Source organism: Dysidea avara, chromosome 10, assembly GCF_963678975.1.
Source record: "Dysidea avara chromosome 10, odDysAvar1.4, whole genome shotgun sequence".
Lineage (NCBI taxonomy): Eukaryota > Metazoa > Porifera > Demospongiae > Dictyoceratida > Dysideidae > Dysidea > Dysidea avara.
Window position 1 is genome coordinate 27,218,084 of NC_089281.1, and position 25,176 is coordinate 27,243,259.

Consider the following 25,176-nt stretch of genomic DNA (forward strand, 5'->3'; position numbering starts at 1 on the left):
CCTATACTACACAGCCGCTTAGCTACCTTCAAGCAAGGTGGCCTTGATTAAATCGAATTTCTCACGGTTAAACAAAGAATTAGAACGTTTCGCGGCCTGGCTAGCTAGGAACTCGTTAAATTCTCTCCGAACCCTTTCCACGGAAATTTTATCATCCATCACGGCATTCAAGCGGGACTCGATACTCTCAGGTGATACTGTCAGGTCATAAACTATACTGCTAGCAAACACTATAGGATTGCATGCATCAGCACTTGTGGCGGCAAATAAGCTCAGTAAAGCGAGCAGCAAAGAGCCCGGATCAAAAGAGAGGTGTTAAAATTATAGAGAGAGCATGTATCAGGCACTGATACAGAAATATATATTATCAAGAGTTCATAATATTATGAAGGGAGGTGGCTGGTCCAAGTTCAAGCTGAGAGAATAGAAGTGTAGAATCTACATAAAATATATAATCAACCCAGACTGCTTTTAATTCTGTATATAATATAACCTGTAACTTTAGTTTTGTAATTTAATTTTTTTCCTTGCCATGCCCACTGCTGTCCACTGTTGGTCAGACATGTGGTCGCATGTTGTCCGAGGACACATTCTCTTGTACACAATATAATATAATTTGTTTGTAATCAGTCATTCGTGTTTTCTCAACAATTATTAATGATAGTTTCTTCTTCTATACATAATATATATACATGGACAAAATGAAAGTGAGTTTTAGTAGGACTCGAGCATGATCAATGTATCAGATAATGAGGGTGGTGATAGCTACTGACCATATCCATGGCTGGTGTACGGCTTACAGTCTAGATAAACACATGATGGGTCACAGTGTACTCTTAGTACACTGTAGGCTAGCATACTGCACAGCATGCCCTGCTAGGAATAAAAGGGCATTCTTCCCAATTTTTGAATATCTACCTTCCTGAGATTAAAACTATAGAAGAAAACCTTTTAAGTCTAGGATTTGTTTAACTATTCTTACTACCAACTGCCTATGCTATATAGACTCACTTCTCTTCTACATGCTGTCAATGGTATGAAACTAGTATGTAAATGCATAGCCACAGTATTTTATTATTTTTTGGCAGGAAGTAAAGGCATGCCTATGCAATTCACAGGCCAAGCAAGGTGGGTGCCTAGCCACCCCATCCACTCCCTGGATCAGCCCCGGCCCTATGCATGTGTGGCAAAGGCCACATGGGTGAGTGGTTGCTAGGAGCATGTTCGATTGTTGACTGGATAGCCACTTCACTTCCTGCTTGGATGGCTCCTTGAGGTATTGTTGCTCAGCAGTTGCTATCGGTGATGCTACATATTACTTAATTGCCCCATGCAATGAAGTAATTTTTTCTAGTTATAATGTTGTTTATGACCCACACTGTTAAAAAGGATGTTCCCAGTACACCTTTCGGGGTGTCCCCCACATGTTCCAGAATAGCTAGCTATATACATTAGCTATACACTCCTGCATTTGTTGCACCTTTGCAATTTTAACTCTTCTAAGTGCTGATAGTTCAAATCAGGATTCAGGATACCAGCTGCTTTATCTATAAGTTAGTTTTGCATTAAGAATAAATATTATATTAAACTTGATATCATGCTATAGCTAGCTTTACTGTTTTATTCACATACAATAGACTGTGTACTACACCTTCATGCAAGTTCCAGTAAAACTATAAAAGTCATTTTTCTCTCCACGCCATGTCAACCCATTGAACCTGTCGATAGCGAATTAAGCGCCTCTAAAATCATTTATCGTCTAGCCAATTCATTCAGTTACAGCTAGATAACAGTGATTTTGTAGTGCAACACAGCTATTTGGACAAGATCTAGGCGTGCATAGTAAGATGGAACCTATTTCAAAACATCGTCCCATACGCGTATGGGCATCCCATACGCGTACAGGCACCCCGTACGAGTATACGCGTATGGGATATCCCATACGCGTATGGGCAAAATACGCATGAGGGACACAACAAAATGATTAGGTATTTGTATTTCACCAGACCCTTACTTTTTGCGAAGGGGCGGGCGGCGCCAGACTAATCAAGACACACGTAGTGTGTCGTGCGGCCCAAGAAGCCGGCGCGCCACACCGTGAGTATATTTACAGGAAGAAAGTAAACGCGATTTTCACACCTTTGTAGCTCCGTGATTCCTTATCCTATTGAAACCAAAGTTGTTACAGAAGTGTCGGCTAGGTAGGGGAGTCCACATACCAAATGTGAAGAAAATCGCTCCGGCCATTTCCGAGATACGAGCGGCCAAAGTTTGGGGTTTTTTTTCTTCGTTTTTTTCTTCTTCTACTTCTTCTTTTCGCACACTTTGCAAAATCCGCAATAAAACACGAATGCGTGCTTGGATCGGGCTGAAATTTGGCACACTTAAAGGGCTCATTAAGGCGAATCTCAGTACCAAGTTTGGTACGAATCCGATGAACATTCACGGAGTTATGACCGATTATTTGCGTAAAATGAGGTCGAAGGTCTGTCACGCCCACAGGGTAAACCGCTTGAAGGAATGAGCTGAAAATTGATATGTAGATGGAGTAACTATCGTAGGAGTGCCTTTTTGTGGTTTGAAAGGAATCCAGTTAAAGGCCATCGAGATATGACACAAAACCCAACCTATGTCACAATTACGCGATCGACTTTTATGAATAAAAAAACTATTAGTTTTCACGCCTACCAGGCAAACCGCTTAGAACAGTGAGCTGAAAATCGGTGTGTAGCTGGAATAATTATCATAGAAAGTCCTTGCAGTAGTACAGAAGAATCGGATCACAAACCACTGAGTTATGATTCCAAAGCCAACTACGTGTAGCATATGCGAGATCGAGATACTCTAATAGAACAGTCACCCTAATAAAGCATTCAGCTACGTTTATAACTTACTCCATTATAGAATTATATGACATTGCAAGTTATTCTGTAGGGAGTTCAGCTACAAACAGTTAATCTTATAGACAATTCAGCTACAAGCAAGTCATCCTGTAGAGAGTTCAGCTACAAATATGTTGCTGTAGAGATTCAGAACATTATAAGTCACACTGAAGAGAATTCAACTATAAACAAGTCACCTTGTAGAGAGTTCAGCTACAACAAGTCACTCTAGAGAATTCAGCTACAAACAAGTCACTGCGTAAAGGGTTCAGCTACAAAAAAGCTACCTAGTAGAGAGTTCATCTAGATCAGTTACAAACAAGTCAAGTTACTTTATGCAATGTTCAGCAACAAGTAAGTCACTCTGTAGAGAGTTCAGCTACAAACAAGTCACTCTGTAGTACAAAGAAGTCACCGTGGAGAGAGAGTTCAGCAACCAATCAAAAAACCACCATGTAAAAGAGTTCAGCTATACAAACAAGATATAACTCTATAGAGAGATCAGGTAGAAACTTAACAGATCACACTGTAGAGAGTTCAGCTAGAAACAAGTCATCCTGACTGAGTAGAGAGATCAACTAGAAAACATCACCTTGTAGAGAGTTCAAATCACCCTGCAGATCACCCTTTTTTTACAGCTTGGCTGTTTTGGATTAGATTTCACTCCTTTTTGTATTTGTATACCCCAAAGCCGGCGATAGGCCGGCTTTGGGACTTTTTAACCTGTCTTTTTTTCTTTACTACAGGAAGAAGAAAAGATGAAGCAGATGTACTTTAAATATTTATCAGTAAATGTACAAATTATATATATAATACATATGTGAGTGGTTCAAGTAAAATCAAAGAATTATTGCCGTATTTTAAAAACTTATTTTTTTAAATACAATTATATAATTTAGTCTGTGAGGAATGTTGTATCAACATAATAACTAATTTTGATAAATCTTGTGCATGGTGAAGTCATAATGATGATGTCATATTGATGACATCATAATGCTAAATTTTAATCTGCATTTTTTTCAGATTTGTTCAAAAGAAATAAAATTTGGATTTTACTTGAACCTCTCACATATATTTATTACAGAACTCTTCATGGTGGTTTCTTTGTAACTGAACACTCTACAAAGTGACTCCTTCTTGCTGCTCTCTCTACAGGGTGAATTGTTTGTAGCTGAACAATCTACAAGGTAACTTCTTCTAGCTGATCTCTCTACAGGGTGATTTGTTTGTAGCTGAATTCTGTGCAGGTGATTTGTTTGCAGCTGAGCTCTTTACAGAATGGTTTCTTAGTAGCTGAACTCTCTACAAGGTAACTTCTTCTAACTGATCTTTCAACAGGGCAATTTGTTTGTGGCTGAATTTTCTACAGGGTAATTTCTTTGCAGCTGAACTCTCTACATGGTGGTTTCTTTGTAACTGAACTCTCTACAAGGTAATTTCTTCTAGCTGATCTCTCTACAGGGAGATTTGTTTGTAGCTGAACTCTCTACAGGTGATTTGTTTGTAGCTGAACTCTCTACATGATGGTTTCTTTGTAGCTGAACTCTCCACAAGGTAACTTCTTCTAGCTGATCTTTCTACAGGTGATTTGTTTGTAGCTGAACTCTCTACAAAGAAACTTTTTCTAGCTGATCTCTCTACAGGGTGATTTGTTTGTAGTTGAACTCTATACAGGTGATTTGTTTGCAGCTGAACTCTCTACATGATGGTTTCTTTGTAGCTGAACTCTCTACAAGGTGACTTCTTCTAGCTGATCTCTCTACAGTGAGATTTGTTTGTAGCTGAACTCTCTACAGGTGATTTGTTTGCAGCTGAACTCTCTACATGATGGTTTCTTTGTAGCTGAACTCTCCACAAGGTAACTTCTTCTAGCTGATCTCTCTACAGGGAGATTTGTTTGTAGCTGAGCTCTCTACAGGTGATTGTTTGCAGCTGAACTCTCTATATGATGGTTCTTTGTAGCTGAACTCTCTACAAAGTGACTTCTTCTAGCTGACCTTTCTACAGGGAGATTTGTTTGTAGCTGAACTCTCTACAGGTGATTTATTTGCAGCTGAACTCTCTACATGATGGTTTCTTTGTAGCTGAACTCTCTACAAGATAACTGATGTCAGTCTCTACAAGGTCACTAGTTTGTAGCTGAACTGTCTACATGGTGGTTTCTTTGTAACTGAACTCTCTACAAGGTGACTTCTTCTAGCTGATCTTTCTATCTAGAAGGTGATTTGTTTGCAGCTGAACTCTCTACATGATGGTTTCTTTTGTAGCTGAACTCTCTACAAGGTAACTTCTTCTAGCTGATCTCTCTACAGGGAGATTTGTTTGTAGCTGACCTCTCTACAGGGTGATTTTTTTTGTAGCTGAACTTTCTACATACAAAGTGACTTGTTCTAGCTGGTTTCTCTAAAGGATGACTTGTTTCTAGCTGATCTCTCTGCAGGGTGACTTGTTTCTAGCTGAACTCTACTGGGTGATCTGTTCATAGCTGAACTCTCTACAGGATGATTTGTTTACAGCTGAACTATCTACATGGTGGTTTCTTTGCAGCTGAATTCTCTACAAGGTGACTTCTTCTAGCTGAACTCTCTATAGGGCGATCTTCTCGTAGCTGAACTCTCTGCAGGGTGATTCGTTTGCAGCTGAACTTTTTACATGATGGTTTGTTCATAGCTGAACACTCTACAAGGTAACCTCTTTTAGCTGATCTCTTTACAGGATAACTTGTTTCTAGCTGAACTCTCTACAGGGTGATTTGTTTGTAGCTGAATTCTCTACATGGTAGTTTCTTTGTAGCTAAACTCTTTACAAGGTGACCTCTTCTAGCTGATCTCTCTACAGGGTGATTTGTTTGTAGCTGAACTTGGCCCTCAAAAAGGCTATGGTGAAAAAAGATGTAAAATCCAAGGTGGCGGCCAAGAAATGGCTGTGATGGTAGGTTAATGGTAAAAATTTTAATAACGGCAATTTAGGTGAATTTTTGCCAAGACCAAGCGGCACAAAAATTCACCTGAATTGTCGTTATTAAAATTTTTACCATTAACCTACCATCACAGCCATTTCTTGGCCGCCACCTTGGATTTCACATCTTTTTTCACCATAGCCTTTTTGAGGGCCGCACCCTTTTTTTTACAAAGACTAGACATATTGGTATAATATGATACCAAGAGAAATACCTCTACATATTATATGTCACAGTAAACATGACACAGTAAAATTAATTCTTTAAATTAAATGTGATTCTTAATTAGTTCCTCAGTTTACCCATGTAAGGACTTCAGTTTAAAAGAGTCCTGTGCTGGTGTTAAAGCAATGCACAGAAGGAGAGGGAAGTATACTTCATGTAGTTGCACATCCCTCACCGAATATTAGTTCACTCAGTGTATGTCCTCGGTATGGATAGACAATTTGGACCCACTAATATGAAATAATGAGCCTCCAGAAATAATGTTTTATTAGGAGGTTTATTCATACCTCTCAGTCTAGCAATACAATTCAACATGCTTGTCTGAATTGTGAATGTATTAATGATGTATCCCCTATGAGCTGTAATATAGCTACAAAGTACACAGCTGTATGGCAAAATTAACATGTGACTTGCTGTTCATGTCGACCTATTAAGTATTTCCCTGAGAAAACAGCTACACAAGAAAAGCAGATTCAGAGAAATAATGTTTCAGCCATCTAGATATTTATAAAGGTGCAGTTTGGTCTATTAAAAGTTTGGGAAAGGATCATATTGTCCATGTAGTTTTATGGCTTTAAAAAATGTCAGACATTTGAATAAAATAATGATTTATATAGTGGGTCAATTAAGCAGTACTAAATGAGCCAAATTTCAATGGCTTGTGTAACTCCATCCATGAGTTATTATGTGTTTTTGAGCAACGCGAGTGTACTACATGTGGCTATACATGGTGCATGGCACTAGAGCTGTTGAAAATCTAATTACAAGTGCGAAAATAAAACACAATGAGAATAGTTATGCTGTTAAGTAGTGGTTGAATGCAGAGGAAATCCTGGACCCCAGGCTGTGTGGCTCCTCATACACTTGCCTAGATTGCAACTACCACAATGCAATGAATGCATGCTTGATGCTGGAAGAGACTTCGTGTATAAAAAATAACCAATTTTCAAAGCATTACTTTTCAAAATTTCCTGACTTTGCATGCCCCCATACCCCTTAGATTTGCATAGTTATACATGCGAAGTGCCACGTACGGATCTGAGAGGGGGGGCTCTCTTGCCCCCCTTGGACCTACAGGACTATATTGATGCATTCAGACTGTATTCAGGAGTACAGTAAATTGAATACATGCAATGCACTTTACAGTTATAAACTGCACACTGTGAAGAGGTGAGGTATTATAAAATAAATTTGAATTTTTGTACCAAGATCGAGATACTCTAATAGAGCAGTCATTACTCTAATAGAACAGTCGCAATTCTAATGTCATAAATCTATATAATGCTACTTTATTTTGATTTAGTACACACTTTACCATCAAACTCAGATAGGCTAACTAATTTATATGTTTTCTGAAGCATACAATTGCTATCAAAAATGCTCCCAAATTTAAACCTAGGACTGATTTTAAAAATTTTCTCAGAAGGTATCCAACTATAGAGTCTTAGAACGTGTATGTCTTTCATATACCAAGCAAAGTAATGTGACTTGTGTACTAGAGTTCCATTCTTCTGGAATACACAGTGTTTCACCTTAAAACTTCTTCTCCCCCCCGATGGTGTATATGTATATATGCATATTTTGTCATGTGAAAACAAAATATAATCCCTGACTTAACTATCAATTTAAAGTTTGGTTTATTATGGTCTCTTCAGCCCCTCCTCCAAGACAACCCTCAAAGTGAAGCCATCTGCTAAATTACGTCAAGACCCTGCCTGTATACCTAATTTTGCTATCCAAGAAACCATTGAGAAAGAGCTTGATAGAGTGGAACAAACAGGAGTACTAAACAAAGTGGGTCATGTAATACCGATTGTGCCAATTCCTAAACTCTGGCAACAATTATACAGTAAGCCTATCTTCTACAATAAGCATGAAAATAGCCCCTCTCAAGAAAAACTCTTACCATCATCATCAATCAGTATCATCCACTGTCCATAATAACCTCAGTGTATGGCTCAATATGTTGATATGCTGCATCTTGGCTATATACCTGCTTGTGTGAAAATGTTAAAATGCCAACTATGTGAACCGACACCTGCTTTAGTATGGCTACTACAACACTGGAGGTGTATTGTTTTAATGTGTGATATGGAATAGCTAAACATGCTGGACTGTGAAATCATTTTTAATGATGGTATACCAGTAAGAGTTCATGAACTCTTGATACAAGAAATTCGTTTTGCCCACAAGAAATTTGTTTCCCCCACATGTCATCCTGGTGACCATCCAGGTCTATAACACACACACACACACACACACACACCAGGGGTGTAGGGAGGGGGGGTTCAGGAACCCCCCCCCCCCCCCCTGTAAAATTTAGATATCTGCAAGCAGGATCCTAACACACCATTTAGTGTGGCAGGACAAAATGAGTGAGTAATATAGTGTAATGGCACAGCACAACAATTGATAAAGCTTGCATTCATCTCTCAGGGAAGGATTTACAGAGGTAACATGAGCTCTCTTCAGAACTTGTTAAAAAGAGATAGTTATACTCTAATAGAGCAGTCAGGTATATACTCTAATAGAGCAGTCAGGTTTATACTCTAATAGAGCAGTCAGGTATACTCTAATAGAACATGCACGTAAATATATCCATGTCCATATGAAATTTTCAGACATTCTAACATTAAATGTGCAAAATTTAGCATGACCCCATACTGTTATAGCTTTGGTGTACAGTGTTTAAAGATACAGAGCTCCAGTAATTTATCACTTGTGTTATGCAAAATGAATTCATGCTATGCATATTTGTACTTATATAATGTTTTGATTGTAAGTCATTCCATTTGTATCAGTGGATTCATGGCTCCTATACCACAGTGAGATACGTATATAACTATCACTTACAGATTACTATATGTGTCTCTGTGTTATGCTGTCTGTTTCCACTAGGTAGCTTCATCTAGTACTACCTTTATCCCAGGGGCACTTATATGCATCATAATTAATGTACTTTTTGCATAAAATATAACATTTTGCTGAGTTTTGATTCATTAAAATATTGAAAGTCTCTGGGGGCTGCCCCCTCCCCCCCAGATCCCTACTTCTGGTAACTCTATGCCCGGCTGGTGCTGGAACCCCCCTTCAAAAAATCCTGGCTACGCCCCTGCACACACACACACACACACACACGCACGCACGCACACACACACACACGCACGCATGCACACACACACCTGCATGGCACAAAATATAATGTATGGTGTTACTTGAGAGGGATCATGTCTGAATATAACCCTTGGCGGTCCCTGGCTCATAGTCCCAGCCATATACATATAGCTAGGATGATTATTGTTTCATTTCATGCATCGACATTTGATAAAACTGTATCTTTATATCATGCACCTCCTGCCATATTAATATGTTGCATCCTTGTGGCTGTGATATCAGGATCATGTGATTGCTCCAAGCTTGACCATATATCTCAATGTGTTGAGTGAACAGTGGAAACTGTTATTTATGTACAAGTATATCTAGCTAAGTGTATCAAAGATAGTTAAGAATTTGAACTATATTTATAGTAGCCAGAAATTAAGCAGTGACCACCCACCTAAGTAAAGCTATAGACAGCCTGTTACTGCCCGGGCACCTGATCAACAGATAAAAAGTACAAGTAAACTCAGTACATATATACATAGTGTTTAGATGAATAATAGTCAATTAATTTCCCAACTGATGCCGCTGCACAAACCGCTACTTCTTGGAGTAAGTTATTCCATGGTTCAACAACTCTAGCTTCTTGTAAAAAAATATTTTCTGGTATCTGATGCCTATTGAAATACTGATACCTATTGACACACTTAATCTCCCACACAATGTGGTGAACACATGACACAGCTGGTGAAATTTGATTCTCAGTCTCAGATATAGGCCATGCAGGCAAACTTGATTACTTGTTTCTCATCCACTGATTTCCATACAGGCGGGAGGTCATTTTTCATTATTAAAGAAAATAGTATTATACTCCAAATCAAGCTAGCTGTAAACCTTTAAGAACTAGTATACTTACGTTTTATCACCGTTTCTGAGGTAAAATTTCTGTGCTGTAAAATGATAGCCAGCCTTCTTAGCATCAAAATATGTGTGCACACGATTGACAACAACAATAAGCCAGGCAAAGTTGATTAATTGTTTCTCATCTCCGCCCGCATCCCTTTGTATCCCATGCACTGCCTAAGTTCATTTTGATGCTTAAAAGGCCGGCTATCATTTTACAGCATAGCAAATGTCACTTGCACCTCAGAAACAGTGGTAAAACGTAAGTACTAGCACCTGAAAGGCTTTAGCTAACCTTTATAATAACAGACAGCTTGGTTTAAAGTATTTTCTTTGACAATGAATAATGAAAAATGACATCAGTCCTGCCCACATGGAAATCCGAAATTTTGTGGATGAAAAACAAGTAATCAAGTTTTCCTGGCCTAAAAATATTAGAGGCAGTGGGTGAAAAGGGATGTGGGTGGGGATGAGAAACAATTAATTTAATCAGGTTTGTCTGGCCTTACCTAGCTATATGCAAGCAACATGCTGGTGTTAGTATCGAGATGCAACGAAAATTTACGGAATTTTACGGAGTCTAAAATTTACGGAATTACTTATTTTAAAATCACTGAATTTTACGGATATAATTGAACTGAAATTTGTCTTGAAAGATGAAATATGGGCAGTTATATTTCTGAAAGATGGAATATGGGCAGGGCCGCCCAGAGAAATTAAGGGGCCCAGGGCAAAGAGTTAAAGTGGGGCCCCAGAGGCAAGGAGGTTTCCATGCTGAATCACAACTTCACCCAAGCTGTAAGCTGAAGACCAAAAAAAAAAGGTCATGACCTGCTCACAATAATAGCTACCCCTCACCAACCATATCTCCTTATCTATAAGCTTGCTACACTGCTCCTCTGAAGAATACTGTGACTGCTCTATTAGAGTATTTATATCTGACTGCTCTATTAGAGTATATCGATCTTTTAAACAGGAATTCTAGGGGCCCTTCATGTCGCCACCTGGGGCCCCTTTCAGGCTGGGGCCCCTTTCAGGCTGGGGCCCGGGGCAAAATTCCCCAGTTCCCCCCTGCGGGCGGCCCTGAATATGAGCAGTCATCTTTGAAATTTCGTAGACGACTTTGGCTCGTTACCTACCCCTCGGTGCCGCTCTGATGAAGCTGCTATGAAGGAGAAGACGATATTTTTGGCCAGGAAACCCCAAGCTTCATGGTCCCTACTCACCCCTGCTGCTAGCTATACGGTACTACCTCGCGTGACACATGCACGGTTAATCATGTGGGGGCGGCGGAATGTTTGCCCCCCCGCAAACGACCATAAAACTTCGATTATGATTATGATTATGATTATGATTACTGAAAACACAGTTACAAACTGATATGTTCAGGTAAGGAAAAAACATTACAAATCACATAGATGAGAGTCAGTTATAATTTATCTAAAAATACTTGTAGAGATTGGGATTCTATTGTGTCAGTTGGTAAATTGTTCCAATCGCGGATAGATTTGGGGTAATAGCTGAATTTATAATGATCTGTTCTAGCAAACGGAATCTCAAAATGGAAGGGGTGGTGGTGGCGGGTGGGATATGTGGTGTTGGTGAAATAATTTGGGACTGTTAAGACTGATGAGGAGTAAACAATGTTGTAGAATACTTTTAATCTAGTCACGTATCGTCGGTGTTGAAGTGATGGCCATTGTAGATCTGCTAACATAGATGTAACACTACTGTTATATCGGTAGTCTGACTTGACCCAACGAGCAGCACGTCGTTGTACCATTTCTATACTTTGTATCTCCTTCTGCAAGTAGGGGTCCCATACTGCCGATCCATACTCCAACAGTGGTCTCACTATACTGGTGTAGGCTAAACATTTAGTTTCTGCAGAACATCTATAAAGGTTACGTTTTTTTTAAATCTACAAAATTTAATGTCACGGTGATTAATAGTATGCAAATTTCGGAATAGATTATCCACACTGAACGCGTGACTTTCCTGATGGTTGTCGTGGTTGTACCGTCTTTGTATTGTATTGTATTAATGCTTTACAGTGACCAGCACTGAAGGTCTGCAGCAACATGTGCTGCAGCCTTAGGATTACCTAACCTAATTTCAAGGACTTAGACTTAAAGCTGAAAAGGTGTAACAGAAAAGGGGGAAAAGGTCTTCTCATATCTTACCTCACATGCACCTTGAGACGGTGAGTGCCTTTAATACTTTAGCCGGTATAGTGTAATTAAGGTGGCGCTAAAGCAATAACGAGCATTCTTGACAACAATCTGCTGTGTCTCAACATGGTCTCAATTTACGACATATTGAAAGCTAGTACTTAATTTTGCATACAAATAAACTATGCATACAGGAATCTATCATTCGTAGAGAGTATAAAGCGTAGAACTGTTCTGAAACCAAGAAATCGGTGGTACTTAGTGGACCACAGAACACGCGTTATCTCTCAATAACCTCAAGTTTTAGCTCCAATACTTCACATGATGACAGCATACTATTACAAGAATCATTCTACGTATCAATGAGTGGAAGCGATTTACAAGTCGAAATATATGACGTTTACAAGCAGATGAGAGCCTTGTTCCACCGTTCGCACCAAGCGAAGAAGCCATAGAATGGATATATGATATACCGATGCGTAGAATTATTCAGACACTATTGCTTACCATTCTTACGAAGTTTCGTGGCTGTTCAACCCGTGTCTACAAAGAAAAGTTAATGTTTGTAACAGGCTGTAAGGCGAGTCGAAACAAATAATAATTATTAGTGGCGTTTGTTTTCACGTTGTCAAGGTTGTTAATTATTATTATTATTATTATTATTATTATTTGGGGGAAAAGGGCAGACAGCAAAGCCAAACAATCACAAATTATAAGTGCTGTTCAATCAAGTTTGAAAATGTAGCTAGAGTGTTCAGTTCAATTAGGTGCGGTGGCAGTGAATTCCATTCCCGGATGGTTCTTGGAAAGTAGCTTGTCATGTAGGTGGTGGTATTTGTTGGTGGTACAATCAAGTGAAACGGATGATGATGTCTAGTGTGTCTGGTGGTGAAATGAATGTATTCTGGTAAAGATAAGCCAATTCCTCCATGTATTATTTGATGAACAAATTAAGCCTCTGTTGTTTCCTTCTCTTCACTAGGGGTAACCAGTTGAGCTGTTCCAGCATGGCACTAACACTACTGTGATAACTATAGTCAGATAGAACCCATCTAGCTGCACGCCTCTGAACCTTTTCTAAGATTGATATCTGAGTCTGATAGTATGGGTCCCAGACAACGCTTGCATACTCCATTACTGGTCGAACCATAAGTAGATAAGCAGATGCCTTGACATGTGATGAACACCTACTAAGATGATGTTTAAGGAAGTTCAACATCCTTGTAGCCTTTAATTTGTTGTAAAGGTGAGTTGAACTGTATAACAGCAGCTGCTTGTTGTTTCTGCTAACAACTCACTTGTTATTCGTGGCTGTTTTTACCCTTGGTAAGTTTGTAATTAGCCCCGCCTGATTTACCACAAATTGCATAGTATATGATATGTTACGTCATATGTATTTGCTATGGCTTCTTGTGCGCGTTATTGCTTTAGTGCCACCTTAATATCTGCGGTTTCAAGCGATCTATGTGTTACACTTGTGTATGTACCTTTTCACAATCATTTTCAGTTACCCGAAACTTGTCCTTTTGTACGACTGTACGACCCTGACAAAATTGATAATAATACTAACACTAATATGAATGTCATTTGCCTAACTTATATCATAGCTAATTGCAGACTTTCAGTATGGCTAGCTATATTACACTCAGCCTAGTAAATTCAGAAGTATGATTTAAGTTCATACTAATGGTATGCTACCTGCATGCAGTCACTTAGTACATACTTCAGAAGTATGATCATCATACTAAGTGACCACAGGTAGCATACCATTAGTATGAACTTCGTACACAGTGTATACGTGCAATATGTCGACTCTAAGCTGGTCTTTGATGATGAATTCATATCAGTACTGGATGGTAGACTAGCTATACAGCTAGCTATATACTTCATGCAGACGGGGAAAAATGTAACACGTGCTACACAGTTGATGCACATATGTAGCTTGTCTAGTCAAAAATAGCTATCTATATAGATGCATGGCCATGCAGACCACATTTGTGATTGAGCGGGCATTAGCTATAGACCTATATAGCTTTACTCATATTATCCTTGTGGTTGAGTAGGCCATCAGTACTATGGCTATTCAGCTGTGAATATAGCTAAGTATCACACCAGTGTTATATACATCATGCAGGTGATTTACAGCTTCTCTAGTCAATATAAGAATTATCATGAACCACAGTTCCTTATATTAAATGTTATGCACAATTTCTCATTCATGAAACCATAGATGAAGATTTATTCAATACAAAACCAGTGCAATAGCTGTCCAGAAAGGAACAAAATAATTGAGTGCATTCTCTGGTGCAAGATCTGCTGCGTGTATTGTTTTCCTTCCAGTGAAAGAGTAGGACTTTAATAAGTTTATTAATCTGAGATATTAAAAACAGTCGCAGAATTCTTTGATTAACCTCATTGTAGATTTCAGCTGAGTTTCAGTACATCGATAGCAAAATTTTAGGCGCCTCCCATAAAGGTAAAGTATTATAGCAAATTCAGATTTGATGAAGTTCCACTATAGCTTGGTCGTATTTCTCTTTGACAACCTTCAACATCACCATACTTGACAAGCTAGCTTGTTAGATACAGCACCTTGCTTCTTGCTAATTGATCTTGTATCTATCAGTGAAACACTAGTAAATTTTAATTTAGCAAATTTGTAAGCATCTGCCAAATCAACATGCCAAAATTTTTGCTTATAAATATGGCATATCCTAGCAAGCCGAACCACTATAAGATTAATGTGTAGTAATCTCAGTGTACTCTTTAAGCTTTTCTACTTATTCAATGATTACCATCAGACAGGATATGTATCATATCCATTGAGTTCAAATAGAGACCTAGCTGTGTGAAGTGCTAGGCTGTACGGATTTGACATGCTCCATCATATGTAGACACGCTGACTTGTTTGACTCTCAATCTCTATTCTTGTTTTTAAAATTATTTTTACACTAGAAATATATTAACTGACAAAAATTTCATTTGTTTGCATTCATATTATTTGCTTTTTGCATCCATATTTTATACAGATCAGATAAGATGTTGTCTGTACTGTTGATGGTCTGTATTTCCATGGTAGGAGCCAATATCAGTGATAATATTGGTACGTATAGTTTTAACTGTAGACATTCTGAATATAATTGTTATTATTTAGCTATCACCAGTCAGCAATCACAGTATATTTGTTATTTTCCTTCTTTTCACATAATTAAATAGCTACCACATATTGGAACTCAGTATGTACTTAATGAGGCGACTACTTGGTTCTGTTTTTCATTAGTGCCCGCATGTATTTCCACTACCTCCCATTATTATAGATTCATTCATTATTTTTCTGCACATGTGCAGGTCAGGTGCCACACTCGTACAGTAGCTATTTATCTTGCACTGTAGTGTTTAGAAATGATTGTCAGATTTATTCAGTGAGCCTCCTACCAACATTAAAAACATTTACAGAATTTTACAAGCAAGAATCAACTTACTAGCTATATGCATGTCAAACAGACTTCTCAATGCCACCGTGTTTGTCAGTAGAGACTGTACATCAGAGAATCTTTTGGACATAGTCTAGGAATTATAGCATGTGGGGATAGTGGATAATGGTAATGACCTGCCCACACTCCATCTTTAGAATATGAAAAACAAAATCACCGCATAAGGCAAATTTCATAAGTCTTTTAGTAGTGAAGCCATGAACCATATGTAGGACAACGCCTGAAATTCTTACAAAAGCATAATAGAGCAGTCGCTTAATTACAATCCTCCGTACAAAAAGCAAACATGAAAACAATGCTGACTGCTGGCTGAAATTATTAATTGTTGATCTCAAGGGGTGTTACTGCAGTAAAATGAAGCAAATTTATCAAATTAATTGTAATCTGTTTTATGTTATCCCTGGTGGACATAAATTTGTTGCATGATTACACAGTTGAGTATCCATGTGCACATGTTTTGATGTATTATCTTCTTTTCTGTCCTTATAGTGGTACACATTACTCCAGTTCAACAAGTTCATCTTGATGAACAGGTTCTACTTGAATGTAACATGACCAGTAGTGATACCAACAAAGTGTTAAGTGGTCTCAGCTTGGCCTGGTATGATGGGTTTATCCCCTTAACTCCTGTTATCAAGAGTATCACCAACCTGAAACATTGGATTGTTGTCAACATATCAGTCAGTTCCTGGCTACAATATGGTCGCTATGTTTGTAAGGTTGAGAGTGAGACAGGGACCCTAGTAGTGAAGAAGACTGCTATTTTACCACCAGGTAATAACATTGACTGTGCAATGCATATGACTTTACACTGAAGATAGTCAGGCTTATGAAATAGAATGATTGTTGTGTAGACATAGTGTTTTGTCATATACATGAACATTGCATGTTTCCATGTACGTATAGCCTTAACACATGTCTGTTTAGTATGAGTGTATGTAAGGTCATTGTCAAGACTCATGGTAGTGAGTTGCGTGCATGGCCAAGAAAGTATGCCCCACTAAACAAGTGCTGCCACTAGTGTAAGTTATTTACATGTAGCAATGGCTTTGCAAATCCTCACTGTAATTCATGTGATCTGTACCATTTATAACACGTCAGCTCACGAACCTACAACAAGCTTTAAATTTGACAGTAGAGACAAACAATCCATGTAGCCATACTAATTCACTCATCTAATATGTGGCATGACCAAATCATCTGCATTTACGGGTTTTCCCTTATCAAAGAGAGATTAGATAAATAGTTGTGTATTAATTTAATGTACCAAATGCGCACCATTTACTGTATAGTTACCATTATATAAAAGAGGTTTGTTAGCTGACAAGCTACTTCAAGTAAATATAAGCAAGAGTACATAATAAAAATAGGGAGCCCTCCTTATTTTTATTATGTACTCTTGATATAAGTTACATGCAACTACCACAACTCACAAAACTATCCATTTCATCTTTAGTGCATAGTGATTGAGAGTTCATTATTACTGTAAAACATCAATAATGAAGATTATACACAGATAATTATACAATGCTAACTATGAAGTCCAGAGTAATAGTTCCATGGTGCTAGCTTACTGAAATATATTTGACAATGTGGCATGGTAAATCTTGATGAGGATAATAGGAGGGAATACTTGTAAGTTATCTCCATTAGCATTTCAGCTGTGGCTAGACCTAGTTTGCAGTTGATATTGTAATGTACTGTTTTGGAGTAAAATTCTGGGTGGTAGGTAGATATAGGTGTCCTGTTATAGAACATGATTAAACAAACTTATTCCCTACGTGATTCAAGTGATTCCCATTGTAATTTATTTAACATCCTAGCATCATATATATACACATAACTCCTTTCACATATCGAGCAACGCGCTCTTTTAGCATTTATCAAGTGTGGACTCCAGATTGTTGACATACTCGGGTTTAGATGATAAGGTAGGCTATTTCTCTCAACAAAGCTAGTGTCTGGTTGGCTTTACAAGTACTAGATCGAATGTGTTTATGCCATTTTAAGTCACTCTGTATCATGATGCCCAAGTATTTGCAATATTCAACAGGAGATAAGACATGGCTGTGCATTCTGTATGGCAAAGTTATCTTATTTCATCCTAGGGAGTAAAACACTTGTAACAAAATATTTAAATACATTCAATTTTATTAACCACTATAATTATATATCAATAACTTATCAAGCCTCCAATAACAGTAGTATTTAAATAATATTATAACATCGTTAATCAGACTGTGGGACCAAGTGTCCTACAGACCTTCTGAATGATTTGTGCTGTAAAGCTTTAAATAATTAAATAGGCGTCCACTGTCCAAACAATGTCAGTGTGTGAAGTAGTATATGCTCTAATAGAATTATTAAGATATTTATGAGCTTCATTTATGGCCACTCTAACTGTGATAGTTATGTTTCTTGTCTCATGAAATATGCGGGTGGGGTGGATTCAGAAGTGACTCTCAATCAAACTATTTTTATTGTTACTGACTGTTCTATTAGGGTATATTGATCACAACTTGTACCAATATTTTCTGCATGGAAAAATGCCTGCAATTGCTGCCATACATATTGGGCTGAAGCAAATATGCTGAAAAGTATCATTTTTCAGTATCATGATTAGCAAAAATCTGCATACATTTCTAAATTATCAGAAAGATGCAGGCAGTGGACCAGAAACATAATTACCAATTGGAGTGGCCTATCCAAGCAAATTCATGAAATACATACAGTAATTGATTGAACTATCATTGCACAAGTAATGTAGTTTGACCTGTACTTTGTTTACAAAATCAAATTTTACAATTATTTTAACCTCTTATGTAGGTATTACTGTACAGTGAGGGTAAAAACCATTATGGATCACTACCATATACATAGGGGGAAATTTCTTCCTTTTATGCATTTATAATGCCATTTTGATTGAGTTCTGGTATGGATAGCTACCAATTTGCAAAAATCTCCCTTGCTATATAGTAGCTAATACTCACTCATGCAAAAACAGCTTGACTGTACTAAAAGGATATGTCCAAGAAAGTAAAAATAACTGGCAACTTAAAGTACCGTTATTTGGTACAGTAATGCACCTATGTTTTAAATTGGTCCTTTATCACTGATTTGTGCAGTCTTGCTGCATTCCATCTTAACTCTAATTGGCTAGTAATTTGGCCACCTTTTTTCTACACTGACTATTGAAAAAGGCAGCCAAGTTACTAGTGTAACTAGGAATGCAGCAAGACTGCACAAGTCAATGATAAAGGACCGATGTTAGATTTTGTAAAACATTAGCTGCATTACCATTCATTATTGGCCACACCAGATATCAGCTCTTTAGTTGCCAGTTATTTTCGTGGATGTGTCCCTTTTAGTACAGCCAAGCTGTTTTTGTATATATGGTATATCAAACTTCAAAGAAGCCACTGGTTGTGTATTATATATACAAAGGTAAGTATTTATACTTACCTGTGTTTAGGTAAATATATTATACTGGTTTGAGGTACGTGACACACTAATAGTGTCATGCCTATTTGCTGGCTAATAGCCCGCACTGTGCAAGGTGACCAATCACCCCAGCAAGTATGCAATGCATGAAATGTATGCATAGTGAGGCCGTGTTGCTGGGTTGCAAAGCTAACAACTCTACGGCACCCTGACCCTACCTGGTCTCCACCACATGGTCAGAGACAGGGCTGCTGCGATTAGCTACACCACAAAGGACTGTCCTCTGTGGTGTATTACCAGGACCACCACTAGGATGTTGGCAGCACAGGCACACACACACACACACGCACGCACGCACACATGTACACGTGCACACACAGATACATTCTGATTCATCTATTGATATAGGTATTGAAGAGGAACAACTAATACAAGAAAGTGGTCCATCTGACCCTGGGGAGTATATGGTATCTTGTCCACTCACTTCCCATGACATCACCTGGTCTCTTCTAACAATAAACTACACTGAGCTAACACTGGAGTACCATAATCCTAGCTTTACACATGATCTGACATCCTATGACAAATCTATTAAGGCATTGTGTTTTGGTGGAGGACACTACTCTATACAGTACATTTATCCTAAAGGTAAGCAAGTAACATGGTCTGACTTGTTGTTAGTAGTATATCCTTTAGATTATGAACCTGTGAGGTTTATCTTCCCTGCAGAAGAGAATTCCACCACCATATTCCCCAGTTTAGATCCAAAGTTAATAGAGTGCAGAACAACAGGCTCACTGCGTCCCGATGTTACCTGGTTTCACGATGGGATGAAATTAGAGAGTGACATACAGCGACGCCTTCACATTGTTGAAGTGTCATCTGACCACCCACCCTATGTTCTGCAACTAAATATATTCAGCCCTGTACCATTTTTTGATAGCGGTGAATATGTGTGTATGGTAGAAAACAAGTGGGAAGTAGTGAATCGTTCCTTACACATTCAGTTTTATATCCGTAATAAAGGTATGTGGTTTGTTGGTATTTTGTATTAGTTTTATATTTGTTATTATTTTGCAGACCATCTTATCATTACTACTTATTCTCCATTCCATTATTTATATGATGGAGTACAGTTTAAAGCCACATGTATTGTGCAAGCAAGTGTCTCCAACAATGGACTGATCACTATGGCAATTACATATAAAAATCATACAACTGATTTAACTCCAACATGGACAGTGTCGACTCACAAGAAAGAACACGGAGACCGAGTTGCTTTTGATGTCCAAACAGAAGTTAAAGAAGGGAGCAGATGGTTTATTGCCACAGTAACAATCTCCGATGTTACCCAAACCGATAGTGGCTATTATGACTGCATTGCAGCCAGTTTTGCTGATTCTAAAACAAATACTTCTCATGTGCAATTCTTTGAAGGTAGCCTTAATGTGATTACATCCATGTTTAGTTCACTTGTCTTTTAGTTCCTTTACAGATTATTGATTATGAGCCTGAGATGATTTGTGTGGAAGAGAAAACATCAGTGCTGCTTACATGTGATATTAAAGTTGAAGACTTGTTGCTTGAATACAAGCTGTTCTCTATCTCATTTTGTTTCTATGCTACCAGTGAAACAGTGTCTATACTATATGATGCTGATCTTCAGCAGTTTGGTAATGGTACCGTACGTGCTACACTGAATATATCACAGGCAGGCTACAAAGATGAAGGAATATATGAGTGCTACGTGCAGACACTGCCTGTCGACAATTTCCTGATAAGTCCAACTGATCATTTTGATTTTTACATAGATGCTAGAAACACAACTTTGAATGTGACAGCATCAGGTATGATTATCATGTGTGATGACTGTCTTAGCTAAAATCTGCATAGTTTGCACCAGTGTAGAGGGCTTGTATATGAAACACGCATTACAAAATGTCTAACAATCATTGCTAGTCAGCTATATGTGACAGCAGGCTATATGCAGCCATTCTCAATGGTTAAGCATAGAATGAGATATGTTAGTTAAGTAAGTTGCTAGTGTACACTAGGATAAGCCTGAGCCCACAAAACAGTAAAATTCATTAATCTATACTGCACATTTTGTTTTGCGTTAAACCTATAGTTTTTAAAAAAATATTCATTATTATTCTTTCTTCTGACAGTGACACTGGTGACAGTGTGGGTATCTCATGGTGACAAAGCAACAGTATTTGTTCCATTCTGCACTATTGAATTGGCCCTCACATATGGCTATAGCTACCTACTAAAAGTTGTTAAGCATTTTCATAAGTTGCGTTTTGCACTCAAGCTCTCTAAAATATAAAACTATAACTGCTTGAGGGATAGTCAACATCGTCTACAGACTTTCAAAGCTGGCTTAAAATTTCCCCATGTTGCAACTTTCAGAAATATAATTATTTCACTTCATCTTTCTCCATGCATATTTCATCTTTCAGAAATAATGTCAGGACTGATTTACAAAGTAGTCTACCCCTCATAAATACAGTAGGACTCGATTATCTGAACAGTTTAAGTGACTGCTCTATTAGAGTATTTCGTTATTAGGTGTATGTTCTATTAGAGTAAATGTATGTTCTATTAGAGTAGTTTGAACAGAACTCTGCATATAAATGAATGGGCTTATTGGAATAAATTCACTTATATCTGAACGCTTTTATGGCACACAGGTGTTCGGATAATGGAGGTCCTACTGTGCTTTAAGATAAGTTGTGTAATTCAGTTATCTTGATATTCACCGAGCCCTGAGTACACGCTGATGTGGTACACTCAGTTGTCCATACTTACCACTCCATGCATTCTTGAACTCCCATGCTATCCTTTTGGAGTTTGGGATAATTTTTTCCCCTTCTCAGGTTTTTTGCACTCTTTTGTATAGTGTCTCCAGATCCATATATGACTTTGCTGTGTGTATGTATTTATAATGCATGCTTTACAGTATGTGTTGTCCTCTAGCCTTTAATAATAAAAAGAAGTCTGATGGTACATCCAGTAACATAATTATTATCAGCACTATGAGTGTTCTATCTGCCATCATCTTTGCTGTTATGGTCTTCCTCACTTGCTACATTGTGAAAAAGAGATGCTACAAAGACAAAAGAGTTCCTTCATATCCCAAAAAACAGAACCAATATGTGAATATGTAATATAACTATTGAATGTGATGAAGTATTGTGATCAAGGGAATAGGAGCGATTTTCAGAGTGTGGAAGACAAAACTAGCCATAACCAGCTAGCCACAAACCCATGCAGACACACAGGGTCCTGGCTCCTGTAGTTCAGTGCATATGTGCATTTATATAATTATATCTGTGTGTGTGTGTGTGTGTGTGTGTGTGTGTGTGTGTGTGTGTGTGTGTGTGTGTGTGTGTGTGTGTGTGTGTGTGTGTGTGTGTGTGTGTGTGTGTGTGTGTGTGTGTGTGTGTGTAAAGGTGTTGTGAAGTGTGTTATCACTAGCTAATAACCCTACATAGCTATATCTCTTCACTCCCTATCCTGCTAAAGGCTGCTATACTCCTCTTTACCTACTGTATGTGCTCGATGCATGTATATATTATGTGAGAGATCATGGTCACTTGAAGGTCTTCCCTTTATGTTTAATGTACTTCGTACTACAAAGATTACAACATTAACAGTTGTTTTCTGCAAAGTGAAAACATTGTACCTTGAAGGAACTGGAATATCTGCTCTAGCAGGTGTTCCCAAACTGAGTGTAGATCACATGATCACTACTTGGCCCCAACAGTATGGGGGGAAACAAAATGCTTTGAAAATAGTGTGGGGGCCATAGCCCCCTTCCCCCCCACAGTTCCGACGCCCTTGATTATGATGTAATATTGATTCTAAGCAAGTAATACATAGCTTTAGTATAATTATATGGATGCTCATTTACCTTTTTACTTGTAGCTACTATAGTACAATGTAACAATCACCAATGCAGAGGTGTAGGATAGGATATCCCTTAGTTTCTAAGTTTACAAAAGAAACCTAACATCATTAGTTTGGCAGTGCAAAAGTGAGTAGGCAACAGCAGCAATACAGTACAGCGTAAAACTTACATAGAGAAGAATCTATGCAGATTGGACATCTCTTGAAAGAGATCAAGACACAGCAGTCCAATAAAGTATTACAGATGTGTTCAGGGTACATTTGGGAATATTGGCAGATATAGACATTAAATGCATAGTAGACCTCCAATATGTATATGTCATTTGGGTGTAATGATACACTATGAGAATTTAAAATTGCTATATACACAGTTAATGTGTTAACATTGCTATACTGGAAGAAAGGGATAATGGTTGTGGTGAGTGCAAGGTGAAAGCCACTTCCATTGCAGTAAGTTTGGCCATGGAGGGGGGGAGAGGTTGTATTTCATTAAGGAAAATTGTTCTGTTATGGCTGATTGATAAGTTGTAGAGCAGAATTAAGTGCATGGTTGGACATATATATAGTTAGTTGGTAAAAGGAAAAAAATTCTGATTAAAAAATTGACTAGACTGATTCTGGTGATGCTGAGGGACTTTGATGATGACTTTGACTTGAAAAGGTGTTTCAAATGGTAAACTAGATTCCAAAGAGATAGCTTTGGAATCTAGTTTACCATCTGAAACACTTTAAGGAAGAAGGGACTAGCTACTGTCACTAAAAAAAAAATTCTACAGCTGGCCTGTAATTTTTTCACTAGCAGTTGAAATGGTCTTGCATGTACTGGTACATGCTATCCCACTATAGGGACAACGAGTCAATACAATGACTAAAATGGAATGTCTTATGCATGGGGCTATTCTGAATGAAATAAAAGGAAAAATTTTTTATGTCACATTAATGTACATTAAACACAGGGAGTTTTGAACCTTTCAGTAATCAAGCTCTATATCAGAGGCTGTAGGCTGTGCTCCCATGTGGACCCCCGGCACTCCTAGTAACTCGGTACTGTTGGAAACCCCTTTGGCTATGCCCCTGCACCAAATACAAAGGTAGCTGGCTGCAATGAAAATAATTGGTGACAGAATATGAGCCCAGCCTTATAAGGGCTAGAGTCTCTATCCTCCCGAGAGGTTCTTGACAGGTGACCTTTAAAAGTTTGATAATCACCATACAAGACTCAAAGTAAGTCCAGCTTGCTAGACAGCTTGAAGAGCTGCTTTGAATCATGTTCTTATCATTGCCACATATCAACAATTTGGTAAAGTATACTGCAGCTCTGTCCTATAATGGAAATGTTGCCAATGCCATGTACTGTGCACCTAGTTTTGGGAGTTTGGTCCTGTCATTAGTTGAGCTAAGGTGGCTTTCAACTTTTGAGACTGTTTAATAAAGGTTACAGGTTTAAGTCTACAACCCTTTTGACATGACCTCCATGTCTGTATACCTGCAGGGTGATGACATTTCCACTCTTAAATTTGTGTCAATCTCAAAATGAGTGATCTAGTCGGGCAAATCACATTGTGACTCAGATATTACATTCCAGCTATCTGCATGGCACCTTCTTGATATGTGTTTGTGTAGCGTTCATCGCTGCTAAAGTCAAAGTCTTGATCACTTGATTTGTGAAGCAGGGGGAATGTCCCAGACCAGGTGGTGACTATAGCATTGTTTTAGACACTGTCTGCAGTTATAAATTTATTGTTCACTGAAATCAGTATAATCAGGATTCAGAAGCTGTAGCCAGCAGTATACAATTGCTATCAAAAATGCTTCCAAATTTAAACCTAAAAATTTTCTCAGAAGATATCCAACTAGAGTCTTAGAATGTGTGTGCCTTAAGCAAAGTAATGTGACTTGTGTACTAGAGTTCCATTCTTCTGGATTGAACAATGTTTCACCTTAAAACTTCTTTCCCCCCCCCCCCCCCCCCCCCCCCCCAGCCTCCCTGACGGCGTCCCCTAGATCCACCTATGCAAGGTGTATGTCTGCATGCATATTTTGTCATGTGAAAACACTGACTTAACTATCAATTTAAAGTATGGTTGATT

General features: G+C 38.2%; 1 protein-coding gene across 5 annotated transcripts; it reads left to right on the forward strand.

Annotated features, from left to right (window-relative positions):
• The first annotated feature begins 11,348 nt into the window (after positions 1-11,348).
• On the forward strand, positions 11,349-22,375 carry LOC136236161 (contactin-6-like). 5 transcript variants are annotated; one of them, XM_066026269.1, is made up of 9 exons: positions 11,429-11,457; positions 12,123-12,271; positions 15,269-15,342; positions 16,223-16,507; positions 19,583-19,822; positions 19,871-20,200; positions 20,255-20,611; positions 20,659-21,021; positions 22,154-22,375. In XM_066026269.1, exons 3-9 carry the CDS (start codon positions 15,279-15,281, stop codon positions 22,342-22,344), a joined length of 1,830 nt encoding a protein of 609 aa, XP_065882341.1. In that variant the 5' UTR covers positions 11,429-11,457; positions 12,123-12,271; positions 15,269-15,278; the 3' UTR covers positions 22,345-22,375. The 5 variants fall into 5 exon arrangements, with proteins under 5 accessions (XP_065882339.1, XP_065882340.1, XP_065882341.1 ...); XM_066026267.1 differs by lacking the exon at positions 12,123-12,271 and having other exon boundaries at positions 11,349-11,457; XM_066026268.1 differs by having other exon boundaries at positions 11,411-12,271.
• Positions 22,376-25,176: the final 2,801 nt, after the last annotated feature.